Raw genomic sequence first — 26,209 nt, 5'->3', positions numbered from 1 at the left:
TCCCCTCTCAGAGAGAGGTATAAAGAGTGAGCAGGTCCGCCTTGTTCTTCCAAAATAGCCCACCGAGCGTCCCTGGGGTTATAGAACCACCCAGAGCACTACAGTGTCCGGGCAGACAAAGGGGACGAAACCGAAAGTGAAAGAGCGAGGGCCTCCGTCCGGTAGTTCACACCTCACCAGGCCGTTGTTGATCAACTAGGAGTCGGGCATCCTGCCAACTCTAGCCCCTGGCATCTCCGGGAGTTAGGCCGCAATCTTTCGCCAGTCATAAGTCCGGTTCCCGGTGGGCGATCCGGTCGCGGGTAGCATCAATCGCCTCCCTGACAACTCAGCAACACGGTGCCATGCATACCATCAGGATTTGAGTCAGGATAGTCGACGGAGGGCGCGAGGGTCTCGGGAGCTCTTAGCTCACGCGGCCATCTTGGTCAAGCGCTAGGCTCCTCCCCTTAAGTGGCATTGTTAAAAAAAAAACCAGCGTGGGGATTACTTGCAAGCAGGAATAAGTTGGTGGCCATGGAGTTTTTTTAGGGTATGCAAGGTGTTTTCATCAACATTGTGCAGACAAAGTCGGCCAATTCTTAGTGATGAGGCACAGAATCCATATAATAAGGAGGTAAGCAAAGAAAAGGATGCTGTCAGAGAATAGCTTTAGGAATCACAGCAGCAGCAAAATGCATTTGGAGACATGATCTTAAAAAAAAAAAGGTAAATCACCCTTATTAGTTTAAGGGCCTAACCGCCTAATTAGGATGAGAATGAACACTGTTCAGTCGCATTCCTACATTTCCCTATGGGAGCATGATTACGGCCGTAAACCAGCCGTAATACATGCTCCCATAGGGAAATGGGAGGTGCTGTTCATCGTTGCACCCTGTGGCAGGGACCTCAAGGTGCCTGCCACGGGATGAAGGGATCAACAGGGTGGCACCATAGGTGCCCCCTCGGCCCCAAACTGAAGGCCGCACACACAAGGGGGCCCTGCTGGTGTCCCCCCCAAACACGCTTTCCAACATGGTTTCCATGTCGGACAGGCCGGCATGGAAACCATGCCGGAAACCATGCATCGTAATCCCAAGGGTGGAAAGGCCCCCCCTTTGGGATTACGAGCCGGTTCCAACTGGCTGACGGGAGCCCATTGTAATCCAGTTGGAATGACCGGCCGATTACAATTCCGACCGGCTGATACATAATCAGTCGGTCGGGATTGGCACTGACGATTGGGGTTGGAAAGCCTCCGACCAAAGGTCGGAGGCTTTCCGACCTCCATCATAATCGGCCCATATGTGTAATAGCAGCTGAGTAAATTCACAGTTCCGAAGCGTATGAACTGGAATTTCTAAAAATGTAATTCTGTCAAATGACATCAAGTATTATAATAAAGGAGGTGAGCGTGTGCCACATGTTCAACAATCTCCCATCAAATGAGTTTAGCACTTTCTTTAGCAGCGTTTGGTGCATCTAATGAGAAGGTTACTGATTTTCAAGCTAGCTCTTAACCCATAGGGGTATTTATTAGCCTGTCTATCTAGGTGTCTCACCAGTTAGCTGTCCTTTCATCTGCCTGTCGGTTGTTTGTCATCTCGTCCTATCTCTTTGTCTATGTAATGGTGTTTCCCTGTCTCAGCCACTGTCTTTGTCAATCTCTCCCGTTATCTACTTGTCTGTTGCTGACAAGCTGGGTCCTTCCGTTGATCTTCCAGTCTGTCTGTCAAGAATCGCTCATTCTATTTGTATTCACCTGTGTTTTTGTACATTTCTGTCTTTGTGTATGTTTAACATTCTCTTTGTCTACCACTCTCCAGTTTTCTACATCCACCCAATCCATCTGCTCTGTCTGTCCGTCCACCCTCCGTCCTTCCGCATCAGTACCAGGGTACAGTAGGGTGTCCGCATTTCCATCGCTGAACGTGGGTGTTGTGATGACCACATGGCATCTCTACGGCCCACTGCATTCCTGAAACAGCACAACACGATTAGATGTGCAGACAATAGTCCCTTGGGGTCTTTAGAAAGCTGAAAAAGTTGAAATTACAAGGTAAACTGTTTGCGGCCATTAGACAAATTTGAGCGGCTCATTTAACATTAGGCGTGCGGCGGGCCTCAGACATAGGAGAAGGGGCTAGCTCATCACCCGCCAATCAATAGGCACAGAATGTAACTCAAATCAATAGAACAGCATGAACGGATTATAACAATATTGCCCTGACATTAGATTGCATTCGTCTATCTGCCACCCCCGGACCTGCAGCTGACGGGAACCATGCGATGCTCAATGGCGATCTATTTTAAGTGGGGGGGGACAGGCAGCAGGAGGGGGGTCTGCAATGCTGTCATTATCTTGTGTCAGGGTACCAGAGGATAATGAAAACCATAATCACAGCGTTTAAGGCTTTCCTTTAACCACTGATGCTGATAGAGGTGAACGCGCTGGTGGTAATGTCAGGGCCAGTTATGGACAGGGAATGTATAGTTCAGGCATCTCCGCTGTGCTCGTCCGGAGCACCGCCACCCTGCATTGACTGCATTCTAAAGATGCAGGGGCCATGCTTCGCCATCATGCCTCAGTCCTGCTTTTCAGTCATGGATCGATCAGCCAGTGAGCCTACCAGGTCACCTTCATAAGTCCAGGCCAGCAGAGCTGTAGACAGGATCTGGCATAGCTATTTGGTGTAAGGGAAATCCATGGACCTGCAGCTTGTGCAAAAAAAAATATCCTTGGTTGGGAGATCCCCCTTCTTTCCCAGCAGTAGCAATGATAATTGAAGAGAGGATTCCGCACAGGAAGAGCGGCTGTCCTTTGTGGCGTGCACTAATCAGCAAATTCTACAACGTTAATTAATGAACATCGAGTCAGCAAACCGAAGTTTTGTTAAGTTGTGCAATGGGAACATCATTTTGTGCAGATCTAAAATGTTAATTGCATATGCTAAGACACTTCTAATGATAAACTTGCTGTCTTCCCAACCAGTTTCATCTCAGGTTGAGTCAAAAATGCCCATACCACCAAATTATGTCATCCTGGATCGATCACTGTACAGCTTTGTGCCTCACTTCCCTTATATTGCTTTTGGTTTATGTAGAGTCAGTGCTGTGTGTAGGGTAACTAACTAAATGCATTCATTCATTCATTCTCTGGACATGCTTTTTCGAACAGAACTTTTCAGAGCAGGTTCCTGACCATGGTGCCAAACTGGTTTCACATAAGGAAGAACACATGCAACTTCATTCATTAAATTGGTTCTATAATTCTGCTAAAATTAGAGTTTTAAAAATGTCACTATGCACATATAAATTGTGCAAAGCAGGATGTACTACAACTGGATAAATAGATGTCAGACACATTGGCACTCGGACATCGTGTTACGTTGATGCAAGGATGGAGCTAGCTTGACCACTAAAGATTGAGCTGGATATTAATGAGTTGAAAATTCCTCCTATTTGGTCTGAATGGAGTTATTTGTCAATGTGTTGGTCACATTGAGAACCTGGTTTGGATCGGCCTCCAAGGACCATCAGTGAGTGATGAATGATGGAACAACTACCACTTGAACAACTACAGTCTAAATAACAACTTCTTAACCACTACTTAGTCTAAACCACTAAAGTTTTAACAACAACTAATTTTACAACCACTAGGCATTCATGGTAAAGTCATAATCGTTGTAAAAACATTTGTGGTAAAGATGTTGTCGTTGTTCAGCCTTTGTTGTAAAAGCATCTCATTGTTCACCCTTCCTTGTAAAGGATGTTTCCCTCACTGAGTGGCAAGGGCCTAGTTTTTCGCTTTCAGCAAATTGTTTGTCTTTGGGAATCGGATCAATCATTTGCTGGTTGTGGAGGAGACAAGAAGGATTTCAATAGGAAGAACAGCTTTCACAAAGGTCTATACCCCAGTGATTTATGGGTTTAGTGCTGCAGTTCAATGTTGGATTTGTTTATATGCATATTTGCAGCTTTATATTCCTGCATGGGGGAATGTAGTTGTAAAGTTGTTCTTCTGCAAAAGGTGTATAGCTTCAGATATTCAAGCTTTGAGATGTTTTAAGAGGATGTGACATTTCAATATAAAAGAATCAATCTGCAAAAGTATATTATGTTCATTAAACAAAACCTCAGAAAACCCTAGCATTAGTGAGAAAATTCTTCCGCAATTTTTTAAAGCCCAAATTCTATAGTAAAGGCGTTTTTTAAGAAGAATTTTCACCAGCAGAGAGTTTTGGGAAGTTTACAAAAGTTTGCACTCTTAATAACGTGAAAGGTTTATACATTTAGAGTGCAAAACTTAAATTCCGCCCACCCCTGTGAGAGAGAAATCAGCTGGGATGATTGCTGGGCCTCTATGGTCCATTTGCTATAACTCAATGAGAACAGTTCGAAGTGAGTGAGCCACGAGATCACCTCGACAACTTCTCTTTTTTTATGTGAGTCACTTTTATCCTTTGTCTGCTATGCAGTGAATGCCTGCCCAGTCAGTGCATCGGATGTAGGGTGGATTTTACACCATTTACACGCTGCTCAGTTCCTCTCTCAAATTTGCTTCTTGAATTTGGACGTAACTTTTCTGCTTGTACTTTCTATCATTTTGACTCACAGACAGGACACTGCCGCAGGAACGCTACTCACAGAGAAGCTCATTGCCCCTGTCTTTGTCATGGAGTGTTTGCAAGCATTTCTGTACCGATGGCATTTTTATATGAGTGTGTCCTGGGGACTCAGATTTTCCTTCAATTGAAGCAATTGAAAGTCATTTGGAAATATACCTGATAACTTGGAAAACTACAACAACAACAAAAAAGAAAAACCCAAAGCGGTGAACCAGAGAAGATCTGGCTAGAAAGGGCTCAGCTGACCTTCTTAATTCCAAACAAATTAAAAAATGAACACAGGCGAGTTTTGTGTTTCACAGCAGTTCGGGGATATCCTGAAAGCAGTCAAGCAGGGACCTGGGAACGGTAGTGGGCAGGTGCAAAGAATGGCTGCCTTTGGACTCATACAAGGGCATACGTATAGAATTCCCTCGCACGACCTCGCTCCGCTTCCTTACTCACATCTCTGGGTCCCATGCTTCTCTTTCTCCCATGTGCCTGACCTGAAACCTTCCGAAACTATCAATTGCGAATGTCTTTGTTGCAAGGCAATATTAATAAATAAACTTATTTCACATCGTTTTATGACAAAACGCAGAATTTTTGGGAAGTCCTGCTAAAAGATTGGCAATTACTGCGCTGGTTGCATGACAGATTTCATTTGTGTATGCTGTAGGATGGGATTGCGTATTGGACTAGAGCATACATGCAAACATCATACAGTAAACTTATTTTCAGTATTAAACTGATAATGGGTCCATATAAAGATAGTTCTGCAGGCTAACGTATGGCGCTTTACTATATGATACTCTGTGTGTTGGTTGAACAAAAAGTGTTATCCCCGAAGGGCATCCAGAAAACTTCTGGAAACTTCTGATTAATTCCACTGAAAAGTGTGAAATTTGGAATTTTGAAAATATTCCTAGGCACGGTTCAACCTAACACAAATTTGCAGGATTGTGAAAACCACCATTCTATCAAAGATTTTCTAGGGAACGAGAATTCCCTGCAGAAGCCAAGCCTGGAGAAATACATGCGATAAGTAGTACATATCACATGGGTTCAGATTTTGCCAGTGTGCTGAAACACTCTCTCATCATATCTAACCTGACGGCAGACAATCTATGAAATGAAATGTGACAGTTAATATCTTCCTTAGAGTTTCAGCAATTCAGGTATACAGATGTTACGCAGGTACAGAAAAAGGGATGCATTTGTGTATGTTGTAAAATATTTTCTGAAGATTGACCTCAATCCCCAGCATAGCACCTCTACTAAAATATTGCCCTAAAATATTGCCTACAGTTCAAAAATTGAGTAAGTCACCCCCAGGTATGTGTGGTTTACTATTAAGTTACCTGTAGCGTGAACATTTTCTGCCAGGGGATACAGAGATTGGGTCTCATGAGGTGAAGCTTCAGTATCGGGACAGGAGCATGCACAGAACAGGCTTAGGAGCTCTGAAGAGCCTGGGTTACACTCAGTTACATAATTCAGGGAGAAGCTTTGTCTTGGGAAGTTCTGGCACACCATTTCAGTGAATGAAAGAGCTAATGTATCCTCAGACCAAGTTTAAGGCATTTCTCTTCTCAAATTTTGAGCAATTAATTTTACGCAGTTTGACATGTGGTGGTTTAGTGCTGTGCCTTTGGGAAAGATGGGTGTGTTTGTCTACTACATATATACAGTTACAGGTACACAAGACTCGATAAGGTCAAATAACTTTTTAGGTCTGTTTTTGGCAAAATCTACGAGGGTTCTGAAGTGCATCGCTTTTTCATGGAAAATGTGTATTTAGTAGCGGGATCTTGTGAGGCGAAGATTGGTTAGATTGGTGGGGGATGTAGAATGTATCCATAATTTCTCAAGGTTCCTCAAGTGTTTTCTTTCTTTGTAGAGGGATTTATTGAACCACGGAGCGGAAGGAGTAGGTCTTTTCTTTTTGCTTTGCAGTGGAGCAACATTATCAATTACAGCTGATAGACTGGTGAGACATTGGGTGGTCAGGTTGTTGACATCAGAGTAGGGGTCTAAGATTGGAAGAGAGCTCAAAGCGGTGTTGCATAAAATGTCCAGGTCGATGTTTTTGATGTTGCGGAAAAAGGTAGGAGTTTTTTTAGGTTGGCCAAGAGTAACAGAATGAGATAGGTGCAGAGAGAAGGGGGTGAGGAAGTGGTCAGACCAGTCTACTGGTATAGGATCAGCAGCAGTTAGCAAATCTACTTTGGAGAAAACAAGTTCAAGAATGGAGCACTTAGAGTGTGTCTGTTTTGTGTTATGTTGAACAAGATCATTTCCTAAGAGGAAAGTGGCAAGCCTGTTGGCCGCTGAATCTTCCAGATTGCCCCAGTGAAAATTAAAGTCTCCAATAAAAATCTGTTTGTCGCTTTGCGGGTATTGGTCGCTCACAAAGTCAATGAATTCCTCTGTGAAGGCAGAGCTGTCATCAGGTGGGTGATATATGGTATGAAACCTGACAGGGGAGTTTTGCTGTGTATGAAACTCCAGAGAAAGGCATTCAAAGGAACGGAAAGAGCTTCTGGGAAAAGCTTTGAGATGAAGGGAGTTCCTGAAGATAACTGCCACACCTCCCCAACGTTATCTTTTTTATCGTTCCTGAGAATGGAAGAGTCGGTGGGGAGCAGAAGATCGAAAGACGTATGAGAAGTGTCATTGAGCTAGGTCTCAGTGAGGAAAAGTATATCTGGCTGTAAAGATTAATGATGTCTGAAATTTCCAGCTTGTGTTTGTTCGCGGAACGACAGTTGTGTAGCATGCAACGAGCCTCTGAGATTACTGTTTTGGTGAAGCGGGAGTCAGGGCTTTTGGGGGTTAGCGGTTAGCAAGCATTGCTCTATGCAGCTTGAGTTATACAAGTTGTGCATTACCGAAGCTCAGGACAAGGGTGTACTTTTTACAGTATAGATGCAGGACTAGAAAATGGATGACTAGACCAACGTTTGGGTTGGTGAGGTAAGGGTTGGGTTGGATTAATTTAGGGTGTGGGCCTGGATGAAATCCTTACGACCTTCACTTTTGCTGTGGCCTTTCTTGGATCTAGTCAGGCAACATTCCAAATATTAAATATTTGTATTGACTGCATAGTGTGTAACTACATTGCACACTTCCCAAAACGATGCAATTACTTTACCCCACACTTTGGCATTAGCGCTGGTATTTTCTAGTACTCTAGAGATGGATGAGCTACTGAAAGCTCGAGCCTGAAGCATAGCTCTGGCTCAGCTCGAGGTGTTGTCGGAATCTCACGCCCATAACAAGCTGAGCTTTTATGTGGTGTCAGCCTCACTCCCTTGCCCTACCCTCATGCTCAAAGAGGTAAAAACAAAGCATTAATATTTGAGATGAAATGAAAAGGCACATTTGTACAAAGTGAAACCAGATAACCTGAATTAATGGCTGCTTCCTGGCTTAAGCAAACTATGGGATATTAGGCAAATATTTTATTTCATCGATTCTCCATTTTCTTTACTATCCCATGTGAAAGCCCTTTCAAATATGCAAGTTCCAGGGCATAATAAAAGTCCCCGCAGCCCCAGAGGTGTGGGACCTTAGCTCCAGGGGGCCCCCTCCGGCGCTGAGCATGGGCCCCTGGCCTGAGAGCTGGGTCCTGAGCATGGGAGGCAGCCTCCATGTATTTTGCAGGGGTAACCCCTCAGATTTTGTTACACCACTGGTAAGTTCAGAATACCAGCTGTACAAAAATCTATTGTGTTCAATTTAATAGACTATAATATTTCTCGATCTCTACGAACCTGGCCCACATACAGGATTCACATAACACCTTTCTTGCCTCTTGGGGGCCAGATGTACGACCCTGAAAAGAGCGCCTCGCAAATTGCGAGTCTTTTGCGACTCGCAATTTGCGAGGTGATATTACCAATGTACAACAGTGTATTTCACACTGTTAGTGATTCCCAATGGGGTCGCAAATAGAGAGGCTCATGAATATTAATGAGCCTCTCGCAATTTGCGACCCCGTTGGGAATGGCAGGCCCTCCCAGGTATGGTGGCCTGCTGGGCTCAGCAGACCACCATGTCCGGGACTGCTTTTAAATAAAGCAGGTTTTTTTTTAAATGCAGCCCGTTTTCCTTAAAGGAAAACATGATGCATTAAAAAAAAAAAAAAATGAAACATATTCGATTAATTTTTTAAGGGCAGGCAGTGGTCCCTGGGACCACGGTCTGCCCTTAATAAATATTTCCCCCTGCATTTGCAAAGGGGAAGGGGTCCCCTTCCCCTTTTATGACTCCATTATCACCCTCTTGAAGAGGGTGGTAATTTACGAGTGTTTTGCGCCTGCAATTGCGGACACAAAACATTCTTACATAGGGTTACGCTCGCTATTAGGAAGGGAAAGCCCCTTCCTAATAGCGAGTCGCAAAAGCCTATTTTAAAATAGGGTTTGTACATTCCCTATGCTATTTTTGCATGTACAAAAAGGTTCGCAAACCCGTTTGCGCATGCAAAAATGGTCGTACATCTGGCCCTTCGTTCACTAATAGTACTGGCGCCAGAAATGGTTCTAAGTTCATGTTTAAAAACTATCACTTTTAATAAGTTCTTCCCAGTGCAGTGCTATGATGTGACCTATTAGTGTCAAATCTTCCACATGTTAAAGAAATGCATTTTTTTTTAATTTTGAAGAGATCTTATATTTTACATGAGATTGTTGTATGATTTACATCGTAAATATTTTCAGTACCCGGCTTGCACACAGGCTCTAAAAGCCAATCCACACCACTGGCTAGGCTCGAACGGCTCTCCCTGTTAATTTGTTGGCTACTCTGCTCCTCTGTTGTGCCCTACTCTGGGCTTTAAGTGGGATGAAAAAAACTGGGGGGGGGGTCTTTCAAAGGGGCGTGGTCGATGTAATTAAGGGTGTGGCTTAAAAACACATAAACTAAAAATCTGTGCTTAGCATAGTGTGCCAACTGGTGTTTTGCTGCTTTTTTACTGTATCATCCAGATATATAATACAAGTAACATTATACCTAGAACAAGCCAGGACTATAGGCTTTGTCAATGGTTGTTAGTTGAATCAGATACAACTATGTCTTCATTGTATTTAATATTGAAAATGCTTCCGTTCTGAAATGATGAGACTGTGAAGTACTCTAACGAGTCTCTTTGAAGTTACATCAAAGGCAGTGAAGGGCGGTACTGCAGCAGAGTTAAGATTTACTTTTCACCCTGATGGTGAGGGCAAAAAGGGAGAGCCCGATAGAGACCCGCCTCAGCACCTATTTTTAAGGACTGCTGAGCACCGGCAGGGCCGGCCCAGTTAAAGCCCTGCCCTTACTCTTCAAGAAGCAACACAGAAGTACCGACTTTTTCGGCTCTTTATCTGCCCTTCTTTTAACACCACTGAGTCCACGTGGTCTCTTAGTGCACTGCGTTTCCGTAGCAGCCCCTGGCTGCTAGGAGTGTTATGTCAGAACCGGCCCTCTGGGATACTTACCCCGAGATACTAAGGCGTGCGTCGCTTTGCATATTTCAATAAAATAAATTACTGCTAAAAATATAGCTGCCTAGCTCCCTGCCTTTATTCATGCGGCTAAATGTAAGAATCACGGTATACTGCACTTATGGCGCAGATTAGAAGTACGCGGCCCTGCGCCTAATGTAAGGCTGCCCGGGGTGGGGGCTGCGCAGCGGCCCGCCCCCTTGAGGGCGGCCGCCTTAGTGCCACAGGAAGGCACAGGGGTGGGAGGTCTTGTCCCTGGGCTTGACCTAGGGAGACCCCAGTCAGGTAGCTGCTTCCGGCGGGGAGGAGCCATGAGGGGGGTACATATTCGGTCCCCGCCCCCTCCTCGCCCTCTTGTCCGCTCGTTTTGCCTTGGGTTGAGGCCGCAGCCCGCCGTCGTGGTCTCGTCGTAGTGCGCGCTCAACCTCCTTCCAGCCTCAGTGGTGAGTCTTGCCGGTTACCTTACTCTCGCCCCGGCCCTGTCCCTGGGCAGTACCAGGAGACGGGGCCCTGTGGTCGGTGTACCACGGGCGGGGGTGAGGGCCGTGCGCGGGGGGCTGGCTGTGTTGCGTTGTTGTGGGGGGGAGCTGCCGATCTTTGTTTGCACGGTGAGTGCATCCACCCTCCTCTCGCCCGTTCCTCACCTTCGGGGAGTTGCATCAGGGCGGTGTGGCTTTGCTGTGGTGGGCCACCTTGGGGGGGTTCGGTCAGCTCCCATTTGTTTACGGGCATCCCTGCGGGCTACCCAGGCCCAGAGCGGGCCTTGGGGGTGCTGGCCTTGGGGAAGGTGGGGGGCAGCTGGGGTTCGTGTGCCCCCCTTCTCTCCTTCGCCCACCGGCAGAGGCAGCTCCGGAGGGAACGGGGCCTCTCCCGCTTTTCCGGAGGTTTGGCTTGCGGGGTCCCCTGCCTCGCGGGCTCTGGGGGCCCAGGTCTAACAAGTCTGTCACGTTAGGAAGGGGAGTGGGCAGCCAGGCCTGCGGCAGCTGCCGAGGTCGCAATGTCGTCCCCGGGGTACTTTACCCCCCCAGCATGCCTTCCCGCCACCCGCTTCCACGGCGATTGTCGAGGATTTCAGGGGTGGGGGGCACAACCGCGATCGCAGTTGCGGGGAGGGTCAGCGGGGTCCTCTATGCTATGCTAGTAGGCGAGTCCCATCCGTCCTGTGGGCAGTACTGGTGGCCAGCCGGGGGGATGTGGGGGGACTCCTGAAATATTGTGTGAGCAATCGGTGCAGCCATCTCCTGGCGTGGCATGTATTGTGGGGACCGCATGAGCAGGTTGTCGGGGGAGGCCATGACTTCCTACCCGGCTTGGATTGCGTGCCTCCCGGGGGTCGAGTCGCGCTAGCAGTGGACTATACCGGTGCACCAAGAGTCGAATCTAGGATGCAGCCTCAAACATCCCCCCCCCCTCGCCTTTCTCGTTAGTCAGTCGCGCACAGAGGTGAGCGCCCCCCCCCTCGCCGCGCGCCACCACCTTGTGTTGAGGCGCGCTCCAGTCCATCCCCACTCCTCATAGTCTCCATCTTGCGGGCCAGCCATGCCGACCGGGCTTGCTGCCAGTTAGGACCGCCTCCTCGGGTGCCACGGGTGGCGATCTCTGGGTATTGTAGTCCCGAGGCAGGGAGCCCGAGCTCCATCAGGCTACCCCCACTCTTTGGGTCAACTTGGGCGTGATAATGCATGCGGTGCAGGCTGGCGGCCTCAATTTCGTTTCCTGGCCTCTCCGCTTCGCATATCATGTCTCTCTTCAGGCATGGTGCGCAGCGGAGCGTGTTGGCTGCGTGGTGCATCAACCCCCTTCTACGTTGTGGGGGGCAGCGTTTGTGTCAGAGGGCAATGCTCAGCACCGATCGGAGGCCTGCAGTGTCGCCTTTCGACCCCCCCCGGCGCTTATAATGATTGTTTCGTTTTCGTGTGCACGCTTCCTCCCTCTCCGTCCAGCCTCAGTGGTGAGTCTTGCCGGTTTCCTTACTCTCGCCCCGGCCCTGTCCCTGGGCAGTACCAGGAGACGGGGCCCTGTGGTCGGCGTACCACGGGCGGGGGTGATGGCCGTGCGCGGAGGGCTGGCTGTGTTGCGTTGTTGTGGGGGGGAGCTGCCGAGCTTTGTTTGCACGGTGAGTGCATCCACCCTCCTCTCGCCCGTTCCTCACCTTCGGGGAGTTGCATCAGGGCGGTGTGGCTTGGCTGTGGTGGGCCACCTTGGGGGGTTTCGGTTAGCTCCCATTTGTTCACGGGCTTCCCTGCGGGCTACCCAGGCCCAGAGCGGGCCTTGGGGGTGCTGGCCTTGGAGAAGGTTGCAATGTAAATACGGGGGTCATGTAAAGCCTCCAATGCCCTCGGGTCGAGTTCACGCTATTTGCATATGGACTGTGCCTGATTGTGCAATGTAAATACGGGGCTCGTGTAAAGCCGGAATGTGCAATGTAAATACGGGGCTCGTGTAAAGCCTCCAATACCCTCGGGTCGAGTTCACGAGATGAGCGGCAACAGGCCCGGTACCAGGAATTCTCGACTACTGTCATACGCGACACCTCCCAGCTTCATGCGACAGGGCCCACTTCCCAACGGCTACGAGGTCGGGAGGGGGGCGCGTGTAGTGGGCGCACCCCCCGTACGTTGTTGTGTGGGGGCTGAGGTGGGCGGGGCCAAGGGGTAGCCGTGGCTACCTGATAGTTGGGGGCGGATCTAGGGTAATCCGTTCCGGCCCGCGGGATCGCGTCCGGTTCCCAGGGGAGGAGAGTTAGCCTAACCGGCGTTCGAGTCTCGGCAATGACGTTGGAACAGCCTTTGATTCTGTGCAAATCACTTAATTGGTGCCGAACAATATGTATGTGCTCTCATTCTATTGTATTCCGAATGACGCGCTTAGTGCCTGCATGGGGTAGGAAAATAGGGCACTCAGGTATAGCGCTCCAATACCTGTGGGCCGATGGCGCGCTACATCCATATGCCAATAGGTAATCGTGGCTGCCCCCATATATGCGTCTCACGATGCCAGTGCGGGCATTGCTCGCGGGTTGTTGCTCCAAGAAACTCCAGTTCACAAGATTGCCTTGGGGCGAAGCTTTCAGTGCCTACACGGGAGAGAAAATGCGGCACTCATGTGAAGGCCATCAATACCTTAACCTCAATCTCCAATAACGAAGATGTTATTGCCATCACGGGCCGAGTTAGCGCCATCGAGGCAACGGTGACACATGCGGCTGCATGATTAGGTGCTTTGCGCGGAACTAGCGGCCGTGAGCGGTCGCGAGTCGGTGGTATCGAGCCGCGGGGCCGCGTTCGCATTCGCGGGTCAGATCTCGGGTAATATGAGATCGAGCACCGGTGCCCTGTGTGTCAGATTAGAAGTACGCGGCCCTGCGCCTAATGCGTGTTGACGCACGCAGGACGTGGTCACGCTAGACCTCGTGCGGTGAAGTTTGAGATATTGCTGACGACACGTTTCCGCAGCTGTACGGTTACCCTCTGCCCGGCTCTATTTCTTCCTACCATAGGCGATGGCCAAGGGGACCAGGGATATACACCAGTGATACGGGCTGGCATGGAATATGGTCTGTTGGCAGCAGCAGCCAAGCTGGTTTCCATGATAAAGGTTAATGAATGTCTGTTCTCCGTATTAACCGGCCAGCTCCTCACCCTAGGGTCCTGGCGCGCGCGACACCAGCCGTAGCCCCTGGGCCCGGGCATGGGCGGGGCCTGCGTCTATAAAGATGGACTGCATTGTGTACTCATTAAGGACATCATTTTGAGCCGCGCGCTAGCCAAGAACGCTTGAGTGCGGGCATCTGTTTGCTACTGGGAGAGCATATTTACTGTCTGATACTTGAGTGGATGTAAATAAACAGGCAGCACAGGATAATGTTCGAACAAACAAACAAACAGCTGCCAGGCGGGTTCCCCGATGCCTGACCTTCATGGAGGCGTCATGCTGATGTTTTAATAGGACGCTGCCTGGCAGAATCAATACCCACCGATATGGGCGTCGAGGGACTGACGTTATGATCGTTAACACGGGCGCCCGACGCCGGCTACTTCCCATTGTCTGCCCCGGTCTGTGTGCCTCCGCGGACGGGAGCAGCGGCCCAGCCAATCAGGCTTGAGCGAGAGGGCGGCCAGGGCAGCCATGCTGCTTCCCTCCAAACATTGTCTTTCCATCTCAAACCATGGCTGGGTTCCCGCCTTATCACGCACACCACATCTAAAACATACAGTGCCGTCATTTCCATTCACAAATGTATTCTGAGGGACAGGTAAACACAAAACAAAGAATCAATAGCACAGGGTTAAATAAAGCGTGCTTGTACAGTGTAATTCAGCAGTATGAATAGCCTCTGAGATTTTTCCGAGCAGTGCCCTCCCATAGAAGGAGGAATGAGAAGAAGTGGGTTTTAAGTAGTTTCTGAACAGGGGAATAAAGTTTTAAAGATCACCCCAGCTTGTATTGCTAGGGCGTGGCGGCTCATTTATCTGCAAGTTGCGTGCATTCTCCATGCAATTTAGAGATGGGGCATTGTCTTTGCTGTTTATATTAATGATTACATGGAGCAGACTTTATGAGACAACTGGGCATAAAAGACATTGCATAAAGTCCCTTTTTCCGAAGTTATTTTGGAACATTTTTAAAGTCAGTATAATCAGTGCCACAAACCACGACCAGAACTCTTTGTAATTGTCAGTAAAATTTGCGCTGTGGCAAAATTTGAAGTTACTCACAGCATTTGGAGGCACTCAGTGTATTCACGATGCAAGCACCTGGATGCTCATTGCATAAGGTGCGCGCCGGGCAACAATTGATCTACAGAAATCCTTGGTAAGTAACATGCACTCCATCCCAAGCCCGCATAGCAGTTCCATGTACATGGTGGGCAAAGAGTGTATAAGTGTAATCTTTCATGACAACAGTGAATAAGGCAGACATAAAATGCACTTTCTAATGTAGAATCAGCAAAATAATATTATTAGCAAGAGCTATTGAAGTAATGTCCATAAAATGTGAAATGAGCAACCCAACCCGCTTCCTTCACAATGATCCCAATGGGATTATTAAACGACTGATATAGCACAAGACTGTGGTTCAGGTAATTTAATGTAAGGCTGAAAGGGCTCATTTGGAAAGGGCAATATTTGTGTGGGAAGCACTAGCCAGAGATGAGACCATCTGTAAATACCTAGACTATAGATGGCATCAATTCCTTCCTTCCTTCCTTCCCCCATCCCACTGCCACTGACTATTTTGATCACTTCACTGAGGCCACTGTGAAGTCATTTTCTCAGCGTGTTGGGCAGTCATTACCCCTAAGTCAGTGTAATTATATCAGAGCCACGCAACATCAGTTTGGTGTCTCTTAACATCATTGTCCACCTTGTGGAGCTCTCATTGTCCCACCACTCTCCTTCATTCCCTTCTATTTTCCATCCCTCTTAAACTCCACCCGTTAATCCATGCTGTAATCCTTCAGTCTACTCGTCCACCCATTCAATATCTCATCTGCTGTGTCCCACCTGCCCTGCTGCCTATTCAGCTCAACTAAGCCTCACTGCCACCCATCTGTCGGTCCGTTCATCCAACCCGACCGTTTATTTCCCCCTCTGTTCATCCTCCGAAAACATATCAATCTATTTTTCCACCAGCTCATCCCATCCCTCCAACCTTCTCCACTATTCTTCCATTGTTACAGTGTGCATGGGCATTGCATAAGGACTAACACAAGTGGATGCTCTTGTACAATGAGCCGTATTATAGCTGCTCTGTCTCCTAGATCCCTGAGATCCAAAGTGGAATCAAGGGATCCCTCCTAAGCTAAGATCTGGTTGATGCGCCAGCATGTGTCTGGTGCATGCCGGACGTGCAGATCCGGAATGGGAGTTTCCGCAGTGCAACTGCTGATACACCTGTGCTTTACGCTGCAGCATTTTCAGCACATTACATGCCCCACCGACTAGCACCGCTACTTTGAATATGCCTGCATGCGAACATCATGTGTCCTCGTTATGTTGCAAGCAATGGCAAAGCTAGTCAGCTAACAGAATTTTGGCTTAGTCAATACTTCTTTGGTTTTTCCATGGTTTTCATAAAACATTATTGTTGGGGGCGGGGAGTGCTGGCCCAATAGTAAAAAAAATTGGAAAAAGAAAAATGTTTTTGGGGTCTCAAAAAGCACCTATTCCAACAGTAGTACCTAGTGCTGATGGGCACTACTTTGTGTGTGGGCGAGTTCCTTTTTAAATAGCAGAATATCCTCACTCACCTCATTCACAGTGAAGTTAGCCATTGGCTGAAGTAGGCTGGCTCATTCCTTTACTCTGCATGCTGTAGTAGGCAGAAAAAATGTGACTGACACTACAACAGACCAATGTTAAATACATTTGTGTGTGTGTGTGTGTGTGTGTATATATATATTTTCACATTGTCATTTTGATGTTCTTATGTCATATAAGGCTATTTTTAGGTTGATGTATATCTTCCATGTTTATGGGATGCACTAGCACTTTAAATTTGGGAAAGCCTTGTAGGCGCGTCATGTGATCAAGGCCTGTATAGGCCGAAACGCGTCATGGCGGCACAGCGCACTAAGCAATAAAAAAGTAATTTGCACTAAATAAGAGGAGTCCGTTCCTGTTTTCTAGTTCTCTGCAAATGAACTGTGGAAGAAAAAGGGGTTTACTGATATATATATATATATATATCACACCTAAAATATAACCTATATTTATTCGAGAGAAAGTTCTAAATAGGAGGCTACTGTGTGAGGAGCGAAGTGGCGGAGAGAAGAGTTTTGAGAGGCTGAAAGGGAACCCTGTGATGAAGGACTTGATGGGTCTAATAGCCACTGATGAAGAACAAAAGGAAACATATTGTGGAATATTAAACAACATCATAGCAATCAAATGAATTAATACAAATGAGGACGATCATAATGATTGCCACACACATGTGCCTAATGATGAGGCACTTATGAGGAACGTGACTCGCATCAGTCATGGGGAAGCCACCATTGTTCCTAATTGGGCAGTAATGTGAAATCCCACCGGTGGTCCCTGCTATGTAGCATCAATTAGGGCCCACTTATGGGACGGCACATGATCCGTCTATTATGGCTGCACAGATCCATCTGTAACCCCTTGACAGGAGCATAGATTCCCTCAGTTATTTTTTTGTTAGTAGATTTCTTCAAGTTACAAATAAGCTTGCTGGGTCATAGAAATCTAATAACAGATCGTGCCATGGAAAATAAATAAATAAATACATAAATAAATATATATATATATATATATATATATATATACACTAAAAAAACAAAGGTTGCAGGGATGTCATAGGTAGGAAATAAAATATAAAAAATCTTGGAAATTCACAGCAAAAACAAAGGGTACAGGGAGATTATGGATGGGCTCAGATTTCACTCGCACAAAACTAGTGAAATTCAGCAGTTATCATTAGCTGAGCTAACTATAAGTCGCGCCCCCCCCATGCACTGATAAGACCTCACATATCACATCACTCATGACATGGTCGATGACATCACTGATGAGATCTCAAATGATATATATATTTATGTGTGTGTGTGTGTGTGTGTGTGTGTGTGTGTGTGTATATATATATATATATATTACCTACTGGCGGTCGCCAGTAGGTAGTTATAGTTAGGACCCCTTTTCCATAGGAAAACCTCAACATTCTATTTTGAATAACTTTGGCGCCGGTCGATGAATCCTCGCGAATTTCTCAAAATAGGTGGGGCGCTACGCTCCGCTCCTACCCTGAAAGTCTCGGGGGGATTCGTCAAGCGGGGGCTGAGATAAAAGGGGGGTCCCAAAACGCGTTTTTCCCATGCAGTTTTCCATAGGACCTTTAGAACGAGCTACAGCCCGAACGGCTGAACAGAATTACTAGAAATTTGGCAGAGAGGTAGTCCCTAGGTCAAGGAAGTGCCTTTTGTAGGTTTGGTGTAAATCTGTTCAGTAGATTCTGAGAAAATAGCCTTTAAATCAATATATATATCTGAGCCCGCTTACGGTACGCTTACCGTACGCTTACCGTAAGCGTACGGTGGCGTGCGCGAGCGCGATTCTGATTGGCTCTTAGATCTTAGTAAACATTCGAATCGGCCGAAACCAGGAAGCGGCGGCCGCCATTTTGTCTCTCGCACTGAGTGTTGTTTATCAAACAAGATGGCCAAAAACATGTTACGGGGCTGTTTTGACAACTCCCTCCCACATAGTCATGTTGAGGGAGTCCCCAAACATCCCCCAAGAGCAAAAACGGTTTTATTTTTTTTTCGGCAATTTCGCCGAGTACGCTTACCGTACGCTTACCGTAAGCATACGGTAAAAAAAAAAAAAAAAAAAAAAACACTATCCACACTTACCCCACCCCCTGTGCTTTTGGTGGCCGTAGGCCACCAAATGTACAGGGCTTATTAATAGGTAAAAAAAACTAAATTTTGGCAACATGAAATTATAAAATCGAAATAAAAAAAACACTATCCACATTGACCCCACCCCCTGTGCTTTTGGTGGCCGAAGGCCACCAAATGTACAGGGCTTATTAAAGTTGATAAAAACCGTGCACGGAACGAACTGCGTTAAGTGGGCGCGCACGCCTCGAATGGTGTAAAGTAACTTAGCATTTAAAAAACCGTACAAATTCACTGAAAAAACCATAGGTTTCACACACGTTATAGTTAGGAATTAGCATTTAAAAAACCTTGCAAATTCACTGAAAAAACCTTAGGTTTCACACATGTTATAGTTAGCGGAAATTTTACTGATAAAAAACCAGTGAAATTGCCCCGTTATAGTTAGTGCTGGCAACTATAACTCACGCGACCGCAATCTTCTGCTGATGACATATGTGTCTTTATGAAAAAAAAATATTTGTAATATATGTATAGCTAAAAATGTATGGAAGAATACATGGGCAAATAAGTGTCTAAATACAGTATTAGCATCAGCAGAGGATTGCGGTCGCGTGAGTTATAGTTGCCAGCACTAACTATAACGGGGCAATTTCACTGGTTTTTTATCAGTAAAATTTCCGCTAACTATAACATGTGTGAAACCTATGGTTTTTTCAGTGAATTTGCAAGGTTTTTTAAATGCTAATTCCTAACTATAACGTGTGTGAAACCTATGGTTTTTTCAGTGAATATATATATATATATACACACACACATACATATACCTACACAAACATACATACAGACGAACATATTAAACAACATCAACATTTAACACATCGCCATGGAGGGATGATGGATTTGTCTGGTACAATCTTACCAAGCCTCTGAGTGGCCTCACAGAGAATGGAGTTATTACTATAGAAGACTATACCAACTGTTTTGAGAAAACTGTCTGCTAGAAATGAGGAGCTGGGAGGGAGACAGAGAGAGGGACATGACTTCCCTAATTCTGCATAAGGAACTATTCATAAGACTTAAGGCAGAGATAGCCCTTAAAAATGTTTTGTATTGTGCTGTATTGGGACTCCAACTTCAAAAATCAGCTTTGTATCAGGTGATTGTGAAAAAAAGGCATGGAATGAATAAGTACCTGAGTGGAAGGGGACTGTCATCCCTCTGTACAGGTCATGCACAGCCACATCACAATGCTCAAGGCTAAATCTGACTCTCACTGGTCAGACTCTTAAGAACGGCTATTGGCTTCTCAATTTCATATATATACAATACCTCCATAACGTATAACTGAGACTCACTGTGAGGGGGTGGGACTAGTGTCCAGCTGCATTGCACACTGTAATGTAATGTAAAATCATACTTGTATAGCGCAACTATCAATCCAGGGAGCATCTTGGCGCTGTTATGGAAAAAACAGAGATGGAAACAGAGCTGGTTTGCTGCTCCTAACAGAAAAATAAGGGCGTTCAAATCAGAGTTTTACAAAGTATGTCTGGTGCACTATAAATCCAGGGTTTAAGTGCCTTCTTAAACACAGACTCAGATGCAATCTGGCGAAGCTGAGGTGGAAGTTTATTCCATGCCTTTGAGCCTATAACCGCAAGTGATTTCCCCCCTTTGACACCAATCTGAAAGTTGGAATGATAGCAGATTTGCGTTGGATGATCTTAAGCTACAGGAGGGAACGTAGCGCTTGAAGCCAGTTTGAAGATATTGGGGGCCTCGTGAGTGAAAGGCCCTGAAGGTGATAATAAGGACCTTAAACAAAACACGTTTGTGAATTGGTAGCCAGTGCAAGATGTCTAATGCCGCCGAGGCAGATGATTTCCTGGGCCACTTCAGTACCAGCCGTGTGCATGTGCATAACTGCTCTGTTGGTTCCTGCATAAAGCCTGTTACAATAGTCCAGCCTAGATGTAATAAGGGCAACAGCAACAGTTTGCCTGGCTGAATAGGGAAGCAAGTCGAAGAATTTATTTAGACTTTTTATAATATGGAAACATGTGCCCGCAACTGCCAGGGATTGTTGTTTGAAGGATAGGGTGGTGTTAAACTTTATTCCTAAATTCCTATCTGCATTTATTGTATTGGGGGGGGGGGTTATTTTCTGGCCACCAAAGTTTAGGCACGAAGGAGTTTTGTTGGCCAAATGGCAGAATCTCTGTTTTTTCCGAGTTACACCTCAGATGGTTGTTATTCATCCATTTGAAGGTTGCTGAGAGGCATTTTCTGAGGTTTTCTTCCGCCTCAGTAGTGTCCTTATCCAGGACCAGGATAAGCTGTGTATCGTCAGCATATGAGATGGTATTGATCTTGAAGGACGATATTAGCTTGATCAGAGGGGACATACATACATTGAAGAGGGTCGGGCTCAGGCTCGATCCCTGAGGTACCCCTGATGTGAGTGCTTTTTCTTCTGAGTTAAATTGTCCTAGCGTGATCACTTGGCGCCGATCTTGCAGAAAGTTCTTAATCCACACTAGGACATTACCAGATATGCCAGATGCTGCGAGACGGTCTAAAAGAATGGCATGTGAGACCGTGCCGAAGGCCGCGGACAGGTCTAACAGCACCAGGACTGCTTTCTTTCCCTGATCCAGGGCTGCTCGTAGGGTTTCCGCAGTTTACAAAAGGGCGGATTCTGTCGAGTGTTGGGCTCTAAAACCTGATTGATTAAAGTGTCATACATTTGTTTCCTCTAAAAAAGTAGTGAGTTGTCTATTAGCAAATTTTTCAGTTAACTTAGACAAGGTAGGTAATAAGAGCGAGATGGGTCGTAAGTTGGAAAGGGTCGTAGGATCGGCCAGCTGATTTTTTTGGAGAGGTTTGACTGCCGCGAGTTTCCATTCTGTTGGGATCTTGGCTGTGAGAAGCGAGGAGTTTATTATATTATTAATAATGGGGTTTACAATATCAATGAGGGCGTGTAGTAGAGTGGGGGAGCAAGGGTCGAAAGAAGAGCCTGATTTGATGGACAAGTTCGCCAGACGTGATTCCTCCAGCGTAGTGGGCTGGAATGTTTTCATACAAGCTGTGTCTCTGCCTGCAGAGGCTCCCTTATTTATGATAAATGGAAAAGGAGAGGGGAAATCTTTTATAAGTGTCAAAACTTTTTCTTCAAAGTAGTCTGCTATGTTATTACAGAGGCTCTGGTAGGGAGGGATCTCTTGAAGTAAGCTATTCGGATTTGTAAACAACATAACTATTTTAAAGATCTCTTTCTGTTTGTTATTGGTGCTTTTAATAGCCTCAATGTAATAAGTTTTTTTTTAAAGTTTTGATCAAAACATGATATTTTCTGCGTGCGCTTTTGTAGATGTTAAGGTCATTACTATCGTAATTCCGGCGCCATCTACGTTCTAACGCCCTAACATGACCGTGCCGTTCTTTTAAGGATTGTGAGAACCATGGAACAGAGGGATTCTTTTTTGGTGGCCTGTGAGGTGAAATTTTAGGTGCCAAATGGTCTCTTAGTTCGAGCATCCATTGCACAAGGAGCTGGTTGTCAATTATAGGGTCTCCAACCATATCGGGTCTACCCCGGAGGGCTTTTAGGGCGAGGTCTGGAAGCCCTATTAGTGCCTTCCAACTGGCTTTATCCTGTTGTAGGATTTTTATTTTTTCCTTAACTGGGGGCATGTCCTTTGTCAAGAATTCAAAGGGAATTAGTTTATGGTCGGTCCATGTTTGCACAACAGGGGACTTCACTTTGTTACCTGGAGGAGGTTTTCTCGTCTTCCAGTATTGCACTGGTCTCTCGACACAGACTCCAGTCACCTTTCTGAGCCTTCGATGCAACTTAATGGTCCATTGTGTCCATGGCTAGATCCTGCTTTCATTCACACCGATATGGGATTTCACTGCAGCCAGCACACAGTGACTGCCCTTTTAGTATACAATTTCTTTCTTGGCAGACATCTCACTTGGAAGGTGAAGGAGCGTTCAGCCAACCAAGGTCTATTACGCTTGTGTTATGGAGTGCTCAGGGTAACACTATGCCAGATCGAAGGATGCTGGCCTTTGCGTGTGCCGCCTGTGGGCACTCTTCAGGGAACTGGAACAGAAACCTTAAAAATGTGGTAGATGACTAAACAGGAAAATTCACCCACGTGCATAGAAACCATTTGCCTCACATTCGACTTGGAGCATTTCCCAGGCCTTCACTTTTAGGAAACATTATATTTCCAATTTATATTTACGAATCCATTGCTTAATTTCCGTTGGCGTGGAACCAGTTGTATCAGAGGTATGCCAGTGCCACATGGCAGGGGCATTGTTTACTTGTTGATGCATAAGCATGCCACTGCTGGATATTTATTATTGATCGAAGATGGTACTAGACTAAAATATTTTTGTACTTGAAGGTGTCCAATGACTGCCGTATTGATGTGTGCCTCATTGTTGGTACCTCCTGGCTTAGAACCCGGTAGCAGAATCCTCTAGGACAATAAACACCGCATGTTAACGTTACCCCAGATAGATCCGTCAGAAATAATAAATATCCTATAATGGGGTGCAGACTATCTCTGGGTCCAGGAAGCCAGTTCTTAGTGCTGGTGGCTGCAACAAGCACAGTTTAAGAGTGCATTCTGATGAGAACCTTCATATGGCCATCTGAAAAATACCGTCACCTTATGTTTTGACACCAATGCAGATGTCATCGAATAAAAATAAAAAGGTGATCATTGGTGATTCAAGACTGGGTAAGAGGGAAAGGTTTGTACTTTTCTCTTAATGTCCCTGTTAACATGTGGTGTAGGTAGTGTCTGGTAACGGGAGGTTTGTTCTATGTGAAATGTTCTGGGGACTGCACATCAACTCACAATATTGGGTCACTTGACCAAGCCGGGACTTGTTAGAAGTAGACTGCACTTAGAACTTCCACTTTCATTGGCTAGTTCTGAGCAAGAATATAGAAATGGTGATATGAGGGACCCATTCTCTGAGCACATTACTGCAATTGTCTGGAGCCTCTGCCGAGGCACTTTACAGTCGAAGATGGCTGCTGGGGCTTTTCAGGCTCGCGAGACATTGGACCTCAATATTGTCAGACACAATGAAATCATCCTGTGAATGATCACTGTTTGCCCCAGTCCTATCACCGGTCCACAGGCTTAATAGTCCATACTAAGAGGGTACCATTTTCCATTAGCGTTCCAAGAGTGGGCATCTATGCTCCATCAGTCTGAAACTTTGAGGCATGGTGGAGAGTGGACATGCTGGAGGTGGTATGCGGGCTGTGGAGTGGGACAGGTGGCACGGGACAGCTTTCCACCCACTGCCGCATGCAGACCCTCACAGCAGTGGGAACATGTTTATTAATCCAATACACTTAAAAAATGACTAATACCTGCCGCCAAAGCCATTCTTATAGCTTTTGGGGGCCTGGAATAGTCTGAATTGTCATTGCCAATTCTCATGGCAGCAGGGGCAATGAGTGGTGCAAGCTGCCAAGATGTAGTGGCCCACTGAGTAGGTACCGGCACATATGTTTTTTTTTTTTTTTTTACAAATTAAGCACTGGCAGTATACCAGAAAATGCCACAACAGAGTGTAGACCAGAAAAACCCACAGCTCATATTGTTCAGTAAAGTAGACAGGGGCGTAACAACAGCCCCTGCAACCCCTGAGGATTGGGGGGGGAGCTCCGGGCGGCTCCCCTCAGGCACTGTGCACGGGTGGCAGCTGAGAGCGCCTGACTGGGTCCGGCGCATGGGGGGCACACTCCATGCACTTTTTCAGGGGGCCCCCCCATCGAGTTTTGTTACGCCACTGAAAGTAGGCCTGGGTAGACTGTGACTGTAAGGGCCTCATGTCTGAAAGTACAGCAAAAATATGAATGTAATGTACATGCAAAGAGTGTCCAAGGACGGGCCGTTGAAAAGTGTCTGTGAATGAAGAACATTGATTAGAGCGGAATAGAACAGGCCTGCGCAGGGGGTGCACCAGAATGGATGGCAGCCGAGTGCAGTCCAGGACGGGGTGGGCTCACCACATTCTCATCACAGTTTAAAACTGCTAATATTAATCGGCCCTTGCCAAATTATCCATGTACAGAAGAATGTAAAGAAGGAACCATTCCATATTTTAGGAAAATGTGGTTTTTTTTAATCACCATCAAGTATTTCTTAAGTGTGTGTGAGACCTTGTACTAAAAGTATCACAAGTTTATAAATCCTGGAGTCCTGACTTTTACATATGCTTGCTGCTGAGATGGTTCCTCAGGTTTTGGTGGTGTGCTAGCGCATTAGATGGGGCAAATAGACAACCAAGCAATATTATCAAAGGCGGTAGCTCAGCAGTAACATGTCGTTTTAAGTTTCGTAGGCAGAAGCTTTTGTCACTCTAAAGATTGCGCCACTCATCTGAGGTGCAGAGCGTTCGCAAAATCCCTTGGTGCAAGTCAATGGGTGGTGCTGGTTGAGTGTGTCTCATGAATGGGTTTAGTACTAAAAACTAGAACCTTGTGGCAACATTTTTGTTTGAATGTCTTATGGTGACCGAGCATTCAGTTAATTGAATATTTGATGGCATAAGAGGGGTTAACAAACCATAAGACCAGCACGTGCGGCACCCACACTGTCCCTTGGACAACTTCTGTGTTCCGCTACATGTGGTGTGTTTTTTTGTTTTTGTTTTTTACAGAAAAATTGCACCAGATAAGAAAAAGGAGTGCCTCGAAGTTGGGCTGCTTTCTGCTCGAGGGGGTTCTTTTTTAGGCTCCTATTGTGCGCGTCTCAGGCTCAGGAAGTAATTAGCGCGCGACCGAGCCTCCACTTCAGCCTGATTTTGAGTACAAACCATGGCAGATTGCTTTGTTTTAAGATACAGCATTCTCTGGTGCCAGCATGGGAGCGGCGGCTGCGAACTGGAAAAAAAACTGATCGATTCTCTCGCTCTTCTTTGCGCAGATCAGAGTCAGCGGAACCATAAACGCCGCCCTGCAGTATGAAACCGTGCAGGTGGTGGACGATTCCCCAGTTCTTCGTGACATGGCGTTTTCTATGGACCACAAGCAGCTGTACATCATGTCCAACAAGCAGGTAGGTCCTGGAACAACATTCTGAAGTTCTTCTGTTTGCTCTTTGCAATGGTTGTCTGTGGGATATTTGACCAGTCCCTGGTTTGCATTCTTCTTTCCCGTGTTATTCTGGACAACACAATGTGGCTTCTAGACATAATGATTCTAGCACAGCTCAAGTTGAGACCTACTGTAGACTGGCATGGAATCGACGTCCCCTCCAACAACCTCAGTAGTCACAATTGTAAAGACAGGCCATCAGAGAAGGAGTTACTTAGTGTACCCGCACCAGCATCCGTAGGTTATTTTACTGTCCAAGCTGTTGTTATGGAATACTAGAGGTGCTGTAGAGTATACACATCCTGAGAGACTCTTGAAACCAGTGCCCATCATTCTGTCATTTGCAAAGGATTCTGGGCTTTGTAGCAACACAGGATGTGAGGTCAGGCCAGGAAGTGATGTGACATGAAGTAGGGAAATCACAAGTGCAAAGGTCTGGAGGAAGAGAAAGAGGAGTCCCTAAAGCAGAAGCAATGTCTCAATGAACCTTGGATCCACATACTGAACCCATTCAGACTCTGTTCACGGGAGAAAGATTAATCTTATTTCAAAAAGTGACAGGTTTTTAAGGTGAATTGCACTGATGTGCTTGGAGCAAAATGGAAAGGTCTGTGTAGCAATATTCCTCACC

At 46.3% G+C, this 26,209-nt stretch overlaps 1 protein-coding gene across 4 annotated transcripts in view; it reads left to right on the top strand.

Annotated features, from left to right (window-relative positions):
- The window catches only part of PLXNA4 (plexin A4), a 1,024,340-nt gene that overhangs the window by 417,239 nt on the left and 580,892 nt on the right, over nt 1–26,209 (top strand). For all 4 annotated transcript variants that reach the window (XM_085653587.1, XM_085653590.1, XM_085653588.1 and 1 more), the window contains one exon: nt 25,409–25,540. In XM_085653587.1, coding sequence (XP_085509713.1) covers nt 25,409–25,540 — 132 coding nt within the window. The remainder of the gene's footprint in view (nt 1–25,408; nt 25,541–26,209) is intronic.

Source organism: Triturus cristatus, chromosome 4_1, assembly GCF_964204655.1.
Source record: "Triturus cristatus chromosome 4_1, aTriCri1.1, whole genome shotgun sequence".
NCBI classification, from domain to species: Eukaryota; Metazoa; Chordata; class Amphibia; order Caudata; family Salamandridae; genus Triturus; species Triturus cristatus.
The sequence above is the reverse complement of the archived record's forward strand: the minus strand, read 5'-3'. Positions and strand labels throughout refer to the sequence as shown.